At 42.5% G+C, this 15222-nt stretch overlaps 1 protein-coding gene across 2 annotated transcripts in view; it reads right to left on the reverse strand.

Annotated features, from left to right (window-relative positions):
• FTO (FTO alpha-ketoglutarate dependent dioxygenase) overlaps positions 1-15222 on the reverse strand; it is a 219338-nt gene that overhangs the window by 181770 nt on the left and 22346 nt on the right. For both annotated transcript variants that reach the window (XM_058155191.1, XM_058155190.1), the window contains one exon: positions 501-578. In XM_058155191.1, coding sequence (XP_058011174.1) covers positions 501-578 — 78 coding nt within the window. The remainder of the gene's footprint in view (positions 1-500; positions 579-15222) is intronic.

Consider the following 15222-nt stretch of genomic DNA (forward strand, 5'->3'; position numbering starts at 1 on the left):
AGCAATTAATTCATCAGGCCATTCAAGAGTTGAAAATTCTGTTTGTGACTCTGTGCCAAGTTTGGCCTTGCCCTGTGTCTGGAAATTAGATCTTTGGCAGCATTCCACGTGAGACAGGTGGATGTTGATAACCTTCCTCCAAAAGACTGTTTATCAAGCTTTGGGGACTGTAAATGAAAGTAATTTATAGCCGTATGAATTAAAAAGGGTTGCAGGGACTAAGTTTGTGCTGTTTAATTTCTAAGAAAGCCTAGGTCAGAACCACAAAGGCTCCAATTTGGCCTTATATGAAACCATGCATTAAAACCAAATCACCCTCCATTGTACTCCTTTAATCCTCTTGGGAGATATTTGTTTAACCAGTTTTGAGTTGGGAGGTTTCTCTTGTTCTCCTGCTAAGTAGCAAGCTGAAGAACAAGATGTAAAAGGAAAGAAAAGACAAACAAATACGTTGTTAAGGTTTCTCAAAATATGTGTTACGTTGATCTTTTGAACATTACCAGTTGATAGAAGCCAGCATCTTTTGGCGTCAGATACGGAAGGCAGCTCTCACCAAGTTCATTCAGAAGTTTTCGTTTCTACAAAGACAAGAACAATTATATGAAGGTGAGTAAGATTCAAAACCTCTGTTAAAAGCTCTCCGGATTATTATTTATTTTTTTTACAAACATTATGTAAACACAACAAACCTATAGACCATTCAAAATGTGAATAGTGAAAAGAGCAAATGTACAATACAAGTAAAAGATTCCTCCTCCCCAATATCAAATAATTTGAGAATAAATAGAAATAGTGTGATTTCAACCCGATAAAGTGATATCAGAGAAGATCCAACCAGCAGTGAAAACGTGAGTCAGGCATAAAAGCCTCCCAAAAGTCAAGAAGAAGCAGCAACTATTTGCATGAGTTTATTGGCCAGAGACGGAGAGGAAGAAAGAGAGAAGGAAGGAAGGAAGGAAGGAAGGAAGGAAGGAAGGAAGGAAGGAAGGAAGGAAGGAAGGAAGGAAGGGCAAGAGCACTTATATACCCATTCCATAGTGCTTTACAGCCCTCTCTAAGTAGTTTTACAGCTCTCCCTAAGTTTTTACAATATTTCCCTCAACAATCTGGGTCCTCATTTTACTGACCTTGGAAGGATGGAATGCTGAGTCAACCTTGAGCTGATCAGTATCGAACTCTTGGTAGAAGGCAGGAAGGAAGGAAGGAAGGAAGGAAGGAAGGAAGGAAGGAAGGAAGGAAGGAAGGAAGGAAGGAAGGAAGGAAGGAAGGAAGGAAGGGGGAAAAGGGAATAAAGAGATGGGGGAAGGGAAGGGAAAGGGGTGGGAGGGATGGAGTGGGGTTGGGAGAGGAGAGGAGAGGAAAGGAAAGAAGGAAAGGAAAGGAAAGGAAAGGAATCAAGGGAAGGGAAGGGAAGGGAAGGGAAGGGAAAGGAGGAAGGGAAGGGAAGGGAAGGGAAGGGAAAGGAGGAAGGGAAGGGAAGGGAAGGGAAGGGAAGGGAAGGGAAGGAAAAGAATCAAGGGAAGGGAAGGAAAGGAAAGGAGTTCAGAATGTTTATATATGTACAATAAAAGAATATTGAGCTGGTAGAGTGAGGATATTTCACAAGTGCGGGGTAGCACTATATCCTGACAATTTCTTTGTCAAATGTTAAGCTCTTGGCATTAAAGTGCACTCTGGAGTGGAAGTAATACCAGCTCACATATGATTGTCAGATCTGACTAAGCGGGTGCTCTCGGGCTTGATGTGCAGACAAACACACACACAGCTGGGGTAGTCTAACACACAGCTCTTCTCATACGCAGGGAGCTGTCACACATGTGTCAAATACATCAAGCCACTTGCAGATTCCACCGAAATAAAATGAAAAAAAAAAGGGGGGGTGTCTGGGGGAGAGAGTGCCTGTTTCACCAACCGGTTGGTTGATAACGTGTTTATGCGCCTGCAATGCGCCTGGATATACACCATGCTTGCAAAATCTCAACGGATCAAGAGCTTTCAGGAACAGAAATTAATTCCCCACCAAAAATAAGCACGGTGCAGATTTTAAAATGCGCGTTTAATGGGGGTAAAGACCGGCCTGGTCCAAATAAAAAAAATACTTTCAAATAACCAGGGTTTTGCATTTAAACATTTTTTAAAATCTGCTCGCCTCACTTTTTTTTTTTTTTACAGTCTTTGTCTCTCTGTGTGCATTTTTTATACATCAAAAATACTCTTCTGTGCGGAAAATAAAAACAGAAAAGCGAATCGCTTGCGAGATTGTCTGGTGGTGGATTGCTGTGCCTGAAGTCAATGTTGACATGCTCAGGCATTCTTCGAAGGGCGTGCAGGAAATGAAAAATAAGTTTTGTTTTAAACACAGAACAAAACGGTCCCAGTCAAAACTCACAAAGGATGTGCGCGTTCCGTGTTCCAGTGAACCAAATGTTTTATGTGCTGTTCCTTAGGAAATGCTGTAATAAGAAACAAACAAAAACAGTTGGAAGGGACCTTGAAGGTCTTCTAGTCCAACCGCCCTGCTCGGGCACAAAACCCTATACCAGTGATGGCTAACCTCTGACGTGCGGGCAGGAGAGGGGAGAGGGGAGAGAGGAAATTTCAGGATGTTCGGGACAGAGCCTATGCCGAGACTCCCATGGTTTCCCCCAGGACCCCTCAAACAGCCCCTTCTTTGCTTAACAACTTCATCAAGAAGGGCAAGGGGATTTTGAGGCAATCATGTGGTGATTCACTTAACAGCCACCACAATCTCCATGGTCAGTCAAGGACGATTTGTACTGTACAATAAAGACAGTGACCTTGCTATGCTTGACTTTATCACATAATCTTTTAATATTTTCATAAAATCACAAAACAACAGGCGTGCGAGCCTGCGGGCCGGAAATGGCACGCAAAACAATCCCGTGAGGAATGCGCGGCCTCGGTGGCCTTCGTGCGTGGGAAAGCACCGATACCTGGAAGAGCGGCGGTCCATCACGCATGCACGAGCCGGCACCCAAATGTCTGGATTTTAGCACGGATGTGTGCCCGCCGAAGAGTCGGCCATCGCGCACGCGCGCAATGTCAACCTGGAAGTTTGGGTGCCAGCCTGCGCGTGCGCGATGGAATGCCGCTCTTCCGGGTTTCGCCGCTCTTGTAGGCGCGACGGCCAGCTGACCAGTGTGCGTGTGATCACAGGAATGTGGAAGAGGAGACAGCGAGGCCGCGCATTCCTTGCAGGATGGTTTTGCGCGCTGCTTCCCTATAGTATTTCAGACAAATGGTTGCCCAACCTCTTCTTCAAAACTTCCAGTGTTGGAACATCCACAATTTCAGTCGAAACTGTGTTGGGGCTGGTTCCCCTGCAAATGCACTCAACTGACACTGCTAATATTAACCTAAGAAATGAAAATATGTGTGAATCATTATGTGTTGATTTACAGACAACAAGAAGTAAGTCTCTTGTCAGGATTTGACTTTTCCCAGGAGGGCTTGCTTTATGTTCAAAACAAAACAAAAAAACATCTATTTATTTCACTCAAGAGCTAGAAATCCTCCTGGCACCCAAGTGCTTCCTTTTCTTCCCTCTTCTTCCTAATTGTCAAGACTATACAACACAGATGTTGCGTATCGCCCTGTCTGCTTGCCAGCATCCGAAATGGATGGCTACCCCTTCACCTGTGTCAACAGAAACTTAATTGAAAGCCAAATTTCAGGTTTTGTAAGGTTTTTCCCTCAAAGGGAACAGTGCGGTAGCCCATTAGCTGCTCAAAAGCATTTATGACAAAATAATGTGAAAAAAATTATTCTTTGCGCAAAAAACCAAAATGGTTTTCTTCTCAAATACCGACAAAGCATTGGTGATGGGGAAAATTCAGGAAGCTGAATTTTTAGAGCATAAAAAGGCCATCCGATTCAACATTCATGTAAGGCCACTAGGATTTGCTTCAGTCTTGCTCAACATGGTACATCTGTTGTAATTGGTAGGAGAAGGAGTGGCAAAAACTGGGGGTGGAATTAAAAGAGGCATCAACCTAGTATCCCTACCAGTGATGGGTTTCAAAAATTTTTACTACCGGTTCTGTGGGTGTGGCTTGGTGGGCGTGGCATGGCTTAGTGGGCGTGGCATGGGAAGGATACTGTAAAATCTCCATTCCCACCCCACTCCAGGGGAAGGTTACTGCAAAATCCCCATTTCCTCCCAAACCGGGAGCATTTCACCCCTGCTTTAGTTGAGAAGGTTCCTCTGCAAATAGGCTTCGTAGCAATAAATCAGTTGAATTGAACTGAATTGATTTTTTCCTAGTATGATTTGATTGTTTATTTGTACCCTATGACTATCATTAAGTGTTGTACCTTATAGTTCTTGACGAAGGTATCTTGTCTTTTTATGTAGTGAGAGCGTATTCAGTTCAATGCACCAAAGACAAATTCCTTGTGTGTCCAATCACACTTGGCCAATAAAGAATTCTATTCTATTCTATTCTATTCTATTCTATTCTATTCTATTCTATTCTATTCTATTCTATTCTCATGGTTCTACTCTACTCTACTCTGCTCTACTCTACTCTACTGTTCTGTTCTATTCTATTCTGTTCTATATATTGTACTCCTAAGGGTGATGATGAACGTTATATACAAACCATACTTTTCCAGAGTCCTTGATTCAATTAAAAGTTACGCTACATCAGGATTGGGTAACATTTAATGGTCCAAAGCTTGAATGGGTTTGGCGATATTGCAAGGTGGAAGGAATCAATCAATTGTCCATATGAGGACAACTTAAGATTTCCATGTTTTCCTGGGGGTTGAAAGTTCTTTGTGTGCTGACACATCCAGAGGTGTTATGCCTATTTTAGCACTTCCTCTATAGTCCTCATGCGCTTCCCACTTCAAAATTACAGAAACCCTTGACCTCAATTTTAGCAAGCATGGCCAGGAGTCTTTCTGGAAACTAAAAAAGGGAATGGACCTTTTTTTAAAAAAAATATGTAACTGCACAACCGTAATTATGTCTGCAATCAAAAATACAATGTACATGCCATGCCATAACTGTGTTATGCACATCTCCAATTACCGGTGATACAAAAAGGCGTGGCAGAGGCAAATGCGGTTAGCATCACTGAGAATACATGAAATAAACCATCAAGTAGTCGAGAGACTAAAGTAATACAGTAATACCGACAGAAGAGAATATTGGTAGCTTGGGGTTGAGGTGTGGGATCCTTAGTGCTCCCTGAGCTTGGTTGTTTTCTTGAAGATGTTTTATTACCAAACTGAGTAACATCATCCGATTGATGATGTTATCTAGTTTGGTAATGAAACATCTGCAAGAAAACAGCCAAGCTCAGAGAGCACTAAGGACCTCACAATATAGTAATAGTTTCTGGAAAAGGGGGGGAGGGCGTGTTTCTTTTGTTTATTTGCCCCACCGGATAAGAATCAAGGAGATCCATTCCATCATACCTTCTAAGAGTAATTCCACAGACCATCCGTGGCTTGCAAGAGTACCTAAGGTACATTTTATTTTCAGATTAACAGATGAATCACGGTCACAAGACCAACTTGCTGGGCATCCAACATTTAAGAGCTGCACTGGCGCAGTGGTTAGAGTGCAGTACTGCAGGCTGCTTCTGCTGACTGCCGGCTACCTGCAAAGCTCAAGGTTGACTTAGCCTTCCATCCTTCCATCTGGGTAAAATGAGGACCCAGATTGTTGAGGGCAATGAGCTAACTCTGTAAACCACTTAGAGAGGGCTGTAAAAGCACTGTGAAGCGGTAGATAAGTCTAAGTGCTATTGCTAGTCTGTCTGTCCTTCCTTCCTTCTTCCCTCCCTCCCTCCCTCCCTCCCTCCCTCCCTCAATGGTAAGAATGCCATTTTACAAACTAGCTCTGCCCACTGCCAGCAGTTTGATCCTGACCGGCTCAAAAGTTGACTCAGCCTTCCATCCTTCCGAGGTGGGTAAAATGAGGACCCAGATTGTTGGGGACCAGAGGCTGACTCTGTAAACCGCTTAGAGAGGGCTGTAAAAGCACTGTGAAGCGGTAGATAAGTCTAAGTGCTATTGCTAGTCCATCTATCCTTCCTTCCTTCCTTCCTTCCTTCCTTCCTTCCTTCCTTCCTTCCTTCCTTCCTCCCTCCCTCCCTCCCTCCCTCCCTCCCTCCCTCCCTCCCTCAATGGTAAGAATGCCATATTACAAACTAGCTCTGCCCACTGCCAGCAGTTCGATCCTGACCGGCTCAAAGTTGACTCAGCCTTCCATCCTTCCGAGGTGGGTAAAATGAATACCCAGATTGTTGGGAGCCAGAGGCTGACTCTGTAAACCCCTTAGAGAGAGCTTTAAAAGCACTGTGAAGCGGTATATAAGTCTAAGTACTAGTGCTACAGCAATCCTTTCCTGCTTGTCGGCAAGTTTTTGCAAAGCAACCCACAGGTATACTGCTAACAAACGACATTCCCCCACGGTTGATTTAAAAGGGTGAAGCGCCTCAAGAATTCAATGAATACAAAGAAAACAGTAGTTTCCCAGCAAACACTGTGCTCCCTTTTTATTTATCTTCACACCAAAGAGTTCCCAGGGGGGATAATAAGCTTCGCAACTCTGCGGTGATGTCTCCTTTTTGGCACGACCACAGATTCCTATAATGAACTTCAAATGTAATTTTGTCAGGTTGGGATTGATCACGTTGACTCGTGTGTACTTTGGGCCTTCCTGGTTGATCTGCGCAGTTCTGCAACTATTGAATTATACTTGCGCTGGCTTGTCTGATAGAAAGTCAATCAGGCTAATAACACAAGAACTATTCTACATATTGAAATTCATCCAAGCTTGCAGGCGGAATCCATTACTGATTAACTTTTCCTGCATTGGTCTATAAATACCACTCTACCCCGCTCACTCGTTCGGAGTACAAACTTCTCAAGAAGCTAGAGGAGAAGGGAAGTCTCTCTACGGGTAGTCCTCGACTTACGACCGTCACGGAGCCCAGAATTGAGGTTGCTAAGTGAGACATTTCTTAAGCAAGTTTTGCTCCATTTTACGGCTTTTCTTTGGCCATGTTCGTTCAGGGAATCACCGACCTTGTTGTAAAATTAGTCACAGGGTCGTTAAGTGAATCTGGTTTCCCTCGTTGACTTTGCAGGTCAGAAGGTCGCAAAAGTGAATCACGTGACCCAGGGCCTTTTGAAGTCATTTTTTTGGGCCGTTTTTGGCCTGAAAAACAGTCCAAAAACAACCCAGAAAACAGCCCAGAAAATGGCCTGAAAACGGCCCAAAAAACAGTATGGAAAGGGCCCAAAAACAGCCAAAAAATAGGCCATTTTCCAGGCCGTTTTTGGGCCATTTTTAGGCTGTTTTGGAAAATGGCCTGAAAACAGCCTGAAAAATGGCCAAAAACAGGCCATTTTGGGGGCATTTTTCAGACCAAAAACAGCCCAGAAAACAGCATAAAAACTGCCCCGAAAACAGTCTGAAAATGGCTCCAAAAATGGCATGAAAACAATCTGAAAAACAGCCCAAAATGGCCATAAAAAAGGCATGTGCGCGCCAGCCAGCTGGTCTTTGGGTTTCCAGCGCTCCGGCGCACACACATGCACACGCGTTATGGTTTGGGCACTCGGTGCCAAAAAGGTTTCCCATCACTGACATATAGGATCAAAGTGGTGTGAAAGTAACGGGATTATTTTCAGAGTGAAAACGTAGGTCACCAACCTTACAAAACCCAATTGCATTCACAACGATCCGATGCTTCGTTTTGACCACCCTGTTTCCCCCGTTGCAATTCTGACTCTGATGCTCGAACCTTCATCCGAATGGAAAGCCAGCTGCCTTCGTGACGGATCATCCCCAAATATTTGCCGACTCCAAATAATGTCTGGCACAGAGGTGACGATATTCAACCTTTGGAGTTAAAACTCTGGACTCCTGGCAGCTGTCGCTTGCGTTGATCTTGAATTCAGATGGAAAAACAAAACAAACCTTTCAGAACGAACGTTGCCGAAGTTCACTCGGATTCCATGAAGAAAAATTTCCCTAAATTCTATACTGTTTTTTTTTAAAGCCTCGTCTTTGTCCCAGAGGGCCATTTTTGCAAAGTTGTCTTTGAGGACCGTTCTGAAGATGCTCGATGGTCTAAGAATAGGTGCTAAGTGCTGCTGCTTCTGTCCACACCGTTGGCTAAAGAGAAGATCAATAAGCAGTCGGAGCATTAAATCCCACGTATACTGGCTGTCAGGCCCATTACATAGTGCTTGAACATCTTCATAGTTACAAAATGGCTGCTCCCTGCCAAGCTTTTCGTCTCTCACCAACGTGAAGCCCAATGTGAAATCGCCCCAAGTTATCTCCTCCATCGTGAACTAGATCAAGGAATGCCTAACTTCATTGGGATAACTACGTAGAATATGTATTTTTTTTCCAGAAGACAGAAAAAAGAACATGCGTTAACCCTTCCTTCCTTCCTTTATTTGGGTAAAGACTCTGCCTTAAGACTGCAAATCAACACCATAATGGTTCACTATGAAGTTTTGGGTTTTGTTTACATCAAACTTTCTAATCCAGATGCTGCAACTGAATTTCTTGGAAATCTGGAACTGGGGACACAAAAGCTCAAAATCAACAATGCCTTCCTTCCTCCTTCCCTCCTTCCCTCCCTCCCTCCATCTTCCTAACTCCTTCCTTCCTTCCCTCTCCTCCTTCCTTCTTTCCTTCCTTCTTCCTCTTCTTTCCTTTAAGTGAGGCTCTCTATGTATTCATTTTAACAAAGGTATGAACTGACACAGATTCTCCGATGGAAAAACATGATTATATGTACCAGATGTGTCAAACTCAAGGACCATGGGCCAGATTCAGCCTGTAAGGTGCTTAGAACTGGACCGTGGGGCCACCCTGGAAAAGTGAAGGAGCAGCCCACAGTGCCTCTGCCAGCGAAAACGGAGCTCGGGAGCCCATTTTCACTGGCAGAGTGTTTGGGCCACCACATGCGCCCTCAGCACAAGTGATGTCGAGTTGGCCACACCCACTCTGGCCACACTCACCTGGTCCCCTGAGGTCAAACACAACTCTGATGCAGCTCTCAATGAAACTGAGTTTGATACCCCTGATATATACCAGGAGTGAAATCCAGCAGGTTCTTACAGGTTCTGAAGAACTGGTAGCGGAAATTTTGAGTAGTTTGGAGAACCGGTAGCGGAAATTTTGAGTAGTTCGGAGAACCGGCAAATGCCACCTCTGGCTGGCCGCAGAGTGGGGAGGGAATGGAGATTTTGCAATATCGTTCCCCCAGGAGTAGGGAGGGAATGGGGATTTTGCAGTATCCTTCCCCTGGAGTGAGGTGGGAATGGAGATTTTGCAGTATCCTTCCCCTGACACACCCACCAAGCCAAGCCACACCACACCCATCAAACCATGCCCACAGAACGGGTAGTAAAAAAAATATTGAATTTTACCACTGCTATATACCATCACTTTTGAATCCTTTTTGAGTTTAAACAACTGCCAAGAGCTTGATGGTAATATATAGATCCAATGAGAAGACAATCTTTTGGGGTAAGTTGGCATATCTGGAATTTGGAGACCATGCAAGGTGGGTATAGCCATTCACAAAATGTCTATTTAGCACAAGCCCAATTGGTTCAATGCTTCTTGACTATAACTGCCCACATCCAAAGAAATCCACCAATTCTTCCTTTCCAAAAAAGGCCTATCTGAGGTTTGAAGACATTCTCGTAAAGTAAGTTGAGGCTAAAGGCTATGATCTGCAAGTACGCCAAACGTATGGCAATAGCACTTATATACTGCTTCACAGTGCTTTACAGCCTTCTCTAAGCGGTTTACAGAGTTAGGCCATTGCCCTCAACAATCTGGGTCCTCATTTTACCCACTTCGGAAGGATGGAAGGAGATTCGAACTGCCAAATTGCAAGCAGTCGGCAGAAGTAGCCTGCAGTACTGCACCCTACCACTGCACCGCCACGGCTCTTAGAAAGATCTGTCCCTTATCTAGGACGCCTAGATGGTTCGCCAAGAGAATTCTCTAGCCAGCTATGCTATGCTGGAAAATTCTGGGAGTTGAAGTCCACAAGTCTTAAAGCTGGCAAGTTTGAAGACCTCTGGCCAAGAGGGATACAACCAGCCAAAACGATGCTTTGTTTCCATGTATGTGGGAATGGGAAGTCAACGCTTTTCCCTGCTGCAACTTTAATTATTGACCAGATGCTAAGAAGGAATTAATTAATTCAGCAACACTTCTGAACTTTGGAAGTGGAGCAAAGTTAAATACCGCTCCGAGATTGTAATAGGACACAGACTGCTACTGTGCTTCTTTGCATCTGGCAAATATTACTTTGAAGGCCAACCTGAACCATCCAGGAGCTTATCCAACATTGAACTAGTCCTCAACAATTTTTAACTTGGGATCAGTGAAAAACCACATCTTTTATTTCCAGGCCAATCCAGGTCAATCTATTGGAACACCTGGGATGACCTGGTAACTTATGAAGACTAAGAGTTATATTGAATTGTTTTATTGAGAAGGTCACAATGGCCGTAGCAAGCAGGACCATGAAGCGGTGTGGTTCAGTAGTTACAGAGTTCGACCAAAACCATGAAGACCAATCCTGAAGTCCAACACCAACCACACAAGCTCATAAGGTGATTTGGAGGTCACTTTTCCTTCTCCATGTAACTCCCAAGAAGAGAAAAGTTGAAGAGTAATTAACAGATTTCATAAAGTAGAACCATGATTATAGTCATAAGTGGGAAGAGATAGATGCTAGTAAGGAAGAGAAGAATAATAGTAATACAGTCTTAGTAAATTATTTGACAGTGTTGAGGGAATTATTTGTTTAGCAGAGTGATGGCCTTCGGGAAGAAACTGTTCTTGTGTCTAGTTGTTCTGGTGTGCAGTGCTCTATAGCATCGTTTTGAGGGTAGGAGTTGAAACAACTTATGTCCAGGATAGGAGGGGTCTGTAAATATTTTCACAGCCCTCTTTTTGACTCGTGCAGTATACAGGTCCTAAATGGAAGGTGGGTTGGTAGCCATTGTTTTTTCTGCAGTTCTAATGATCCTCTGAAGTCTGTGTCTGTCTTGTTGGGTTGCAGAACCGAACCAGACAGTTATAGAGGTGCAGATGACAGACTCAATCATTCCTCTGTAGAACTGGATCAGCAGCACCTTGGGCAGTTTGAGCTTACTGAGTTGGCACAGAAAGAACATTCTTTGTCATGCTTTTTTGATGACGTTTTTGATGTTAAACATAAACATAAATAAAATAAACATAAACATAAATAAAATGGCAAGGAAACCCGAACATTTTTGATGAACATTTTTGGATTCTTCAGGACAGAGTGGAAAACTCAGAAACTGCAGAACGTAGAATAAATTACAGTGCAAAGGAAGACAAGGCATTTGCGAATATACACATACATGCCCCTTTGGCCATCTCATTATGAAGAAAAGTGCCAGAACATCACATTCCACTTAAGCAAATTTCCTTGAAATAAATTCTCATCAAATTAAATGAGAACCAGTAAGGGGGAGGGGGAAAAAAAGCAGAAATCTCTGTGTGACTCTTAACTGTTAAAGTCGGAACATACTTCCAGAATAGGATAGGATAGGATAGGATAGGATAGGATAGGATAGGATAGGATAGAATAGGATAGAATAGAATAGAATAGAATAGAATTTTTTATTGGCCAAGTGTGATTGGACATACATTGAATTTGTCTTGGTGCATATGCTCTCAGCGTACATAAAAGAATAGACTAGACTAGACTAGACTAGACTAGACTAGACTAGACTAGACTAGACTAGACTAGAACAGAACAGAATAGAATTCTTTATTGGCCAAGTGTGATTGGACACACAAGGAATTTGTCTTGGTGCATAAGCTCTCAGTGTACATAAAAGAAAAGATACCTTCATCAAAAATCATAAGGTACAACACTTAATGATAGTCATAGGGTACAAATAAGCAATCAGGAAACAATATCAATATAAATCGTAATACAGTCAACCTATCAAGTCCTTCTCCAGTTTTAATTTTCAATATCAAGTCTATATAAGATGTAAACTATCAGTAAAATGCAAAGTGGGAAGGGAATTTCTTCATGATTTAAATAAAATGGGGGTTGGATGAAGTGCTAGGATTGCAAAGTGATCAGGACCATAAGTCGTACAAAATCGAAGAATGCGTTTGGAGAACTTTAAAATCATACTACTTTTTGTTATCCAAGATGATAGAAAGGGAGGTAGAAAGTTAACCTTCTGACAAATAACCCTGCTAAATCCTAAATAATTTCTTTTTCTGGCGCATTTGATGTCAAAATAAACTAGTTGAAAATAAAAACCGCCACAGGGCTTTATTTATTTATTTATTTATTTACATTTCTATCCCGCCCTTCTCCGAAGACTCAGGGCGGCTTACAGTGTGTAAGGCAATAGTCTCATTCTATTTGTATATTTACAAAGTCAACTTATTGCCCCCCCCAACAATCTGGGTCCTCATTTTACCTACCTTATAAAGGATGGAAGGCTGAGTCAACCTTGGACCTGGTGGGACTAGAACCTGCAGTAATTGCAGGCAGCTGTATTTTAATAACAGGCTTCTTACAGCCTGAGCCACACGCTTTTTTAGAACCTTAAAAAAGTTTTTTTTACGTGTCTTAAACGACTTGTAGATTTCCCCTCCTCGTTTATTTTCTCTTCTTTCCACCCAAGTTGAAAAATTAACTCCTCTGCCATTTGGACATCTTCCCCCATCCTTTTACACAAAAAACCCCAAACTTTGTTTGCGTTAAGACTTTGTGTAAAACTCCAGGAAGAGGTTAATGTTACACCCGCTCGAAAAACGACGGCGCAGAAAATAACGGTGTCATACAGACCTTCGGTTCCAACCCGCTTCATTTTATTTACAGAATGCGCAATCTGTCACGTACAAAAACATCGGTAGAAAAATGTGAGGTGGTATTAAGTGCCCCTGTTAGTGAGCAAGTCTGCTAATTATTATACCAAATAAGCAGAGTTAACAGCCCAGAGCTGTGAGAGGAACATGTTTTGGGGAGCATTAAATGACTTCCTTGGATGGAGATGAATATATTAAAACCATGCCCTTTAAAAATGAAGCAGTATCCCTCATGCCCGTAAAAAACTGGAGTGTTGTGAAGGAGGTTTAAAGAATTTGCTTGATAAAGCAAAGTTTCAATGCCACCTAGTGACGTGCTAAGAAACTTCAACCTCTACGCAGAAGAGCCAGTTTAGACGGAGCGTACAATCAAAGGTCGAACAACAAACCATTGATACTGTCATGGACGCAATGTGGAGAAAGATGGACTGAAACACGAGACTTGGGTTTTTCCACTCTTGACTCGAGAGGGTAGGAATATTCAGGATAGCGTTGCCTGACACAATCTAGTTCAGAAGTCTAGATCATAGAAGACACGCGAACTAGGAAACACTAGATATTGAAGTCAATGTATCTAGACATCAAGATATGTGGTTGTTGCTGTTAGTTGCGAAGTCGTGTATGATCCATCGTGACCCCCTGGACAACGTTCCTCCAGGCCTTCCTGTCTTCTACCATCCTCTGGAGTCTATTTAAGCTCACGCCAACTGCTTCAGTGACTTCATCCAGCCCTCTCGTTCTCTTGTCGTCCCCTTCTTCTTTTGCCCTCAATCATTCCCAGCATTAGGCTCTTCTCCAGGGAGTCCTTCCTTCTCATTAGGTGGCCAAAGTATTTGAGTTTCATCTGCAGGATCTGGCCTTATAAAGAGCAGTCAGGGCTGATCTCCTCTAGGACTGAGGGAATTATCCCAAATTTCACAAGAGATAATCAAGAAACCTTCTAAGTCTCAGACTCCAGTGGCTATCAATGCCAACCAACATGGCCAAGGTCTAAGGTCCATGCTAAGCTACAGTCCAAAACTACAAATTAACCATGACATGCAAGAATGGACAATCAATGGAGTTCCACCTATGATTCAAGTCTCGTAATGAGCCGCGCTCCTTAGCCTGTAGTACTAATTAAGATTTAACTTCAATTATCCCATCTACAGCCCAAGTTGCTCTGAGATAGAACCACAAGCTGGCAGATGTAGATCAGATGATGAGAGAGACTGAACAGAGAAACACGGCTTTGCCTGTTTATGTCTCTAAAAACATCCTGCATGTGCAATTAACCCAACATTTAGATAATAGACTGTTCAAAACATAATGATAGCTTAGATTAGAGAGCTGAAATTACTATTGGAAAGGTCAATATGTTTTCCCCAGTTCAAAAAAAGTCAGCATTTATTATAAACATCAAACACACAACCAAATTCTGGAATAGATTTTTATATAGATAAAATCATATATCCTATGATTTTTGTCCTTTATTGACAAAACACATTAAACGATAAAAAATGTCGTTTTGTTTCAGTATTAACAAATGTTTACTTGTTCAACATGCGAGGACATTAAATTCAATCAGGTTTATTGCACAAGAGCCAACATTTAAAAGTAACAATAAAATACCTATTCACATTTCACGTTTCTTTGGTATCCGTTTTCTATAAATCATCATTCCCACATGGTTTATAGAACTCATTTCCTCATCTTTTATTCTCTGTTCAGATTAACTATAAAAATAGCTTTTTTATGATGTATTTCCGATACAATTGTGCTTTCCAATACTTTGAAAAAGCATTTTCAGGCAATATTGACAATATTGACAATTGAAGCTAGTTTATTAATATTAGCGAAAATGCTTTAAGCGGGCATTGTATTAATTTTGGTACAAAAATGACAAGGAGACAATGTTTCCTATGAAAACTACCCCATCCCAAAACTCCTTTGAATAGTATAATTGCAATAGAACTTAGACTTATATGCCGCTTCACAGTGCTTTTTAGCCCTCTCTAAGCGGTTTTTCAGAGTCAACCTCTTGCCCCCAACAATCTGGGTCCTCATTTTGCTGACCTCGGAAGGATGGAAGGCTGAGTCAACCTTGAGCCGGTTAGGATTGAACTATTGGCTATGGGCAGAGTCTGCAATACTGCATTCTAACCATTGTACCAACAAAGAAGGAAGGAAGGAAGGAAGGAAGGAAGGAAGGAAGGAAGGAAGGAAGGAAGGAAGGAAGGAAGGAAGGAAGGAAGGAAGGAAGGAAGGGCTTTTTAGCCCTCTCTAAGCGGTTTTCCAATCTGGGTCCTCATTTTACTGACCTCAGAAGGTCGGAAGGCTGAGTCAACCTTGAGCCA

The sequence above is a fragment of the Ahaetulla prasina genome, chromosome 12 (genome assembly GCF_028640845.1).
Source record: "Ahaetulla prasina isolate Xishuangbanna chromosome 12, ASM2864084v1, whole genome shotgun sequence".
In the NCBI taxonomy this organism is placed as follows: Eukaryota; Metazoa; Chordata; class Lepidosauria; order Squamata; family Colubridae; genus Ahaetulla; species Ahaetulla prasina.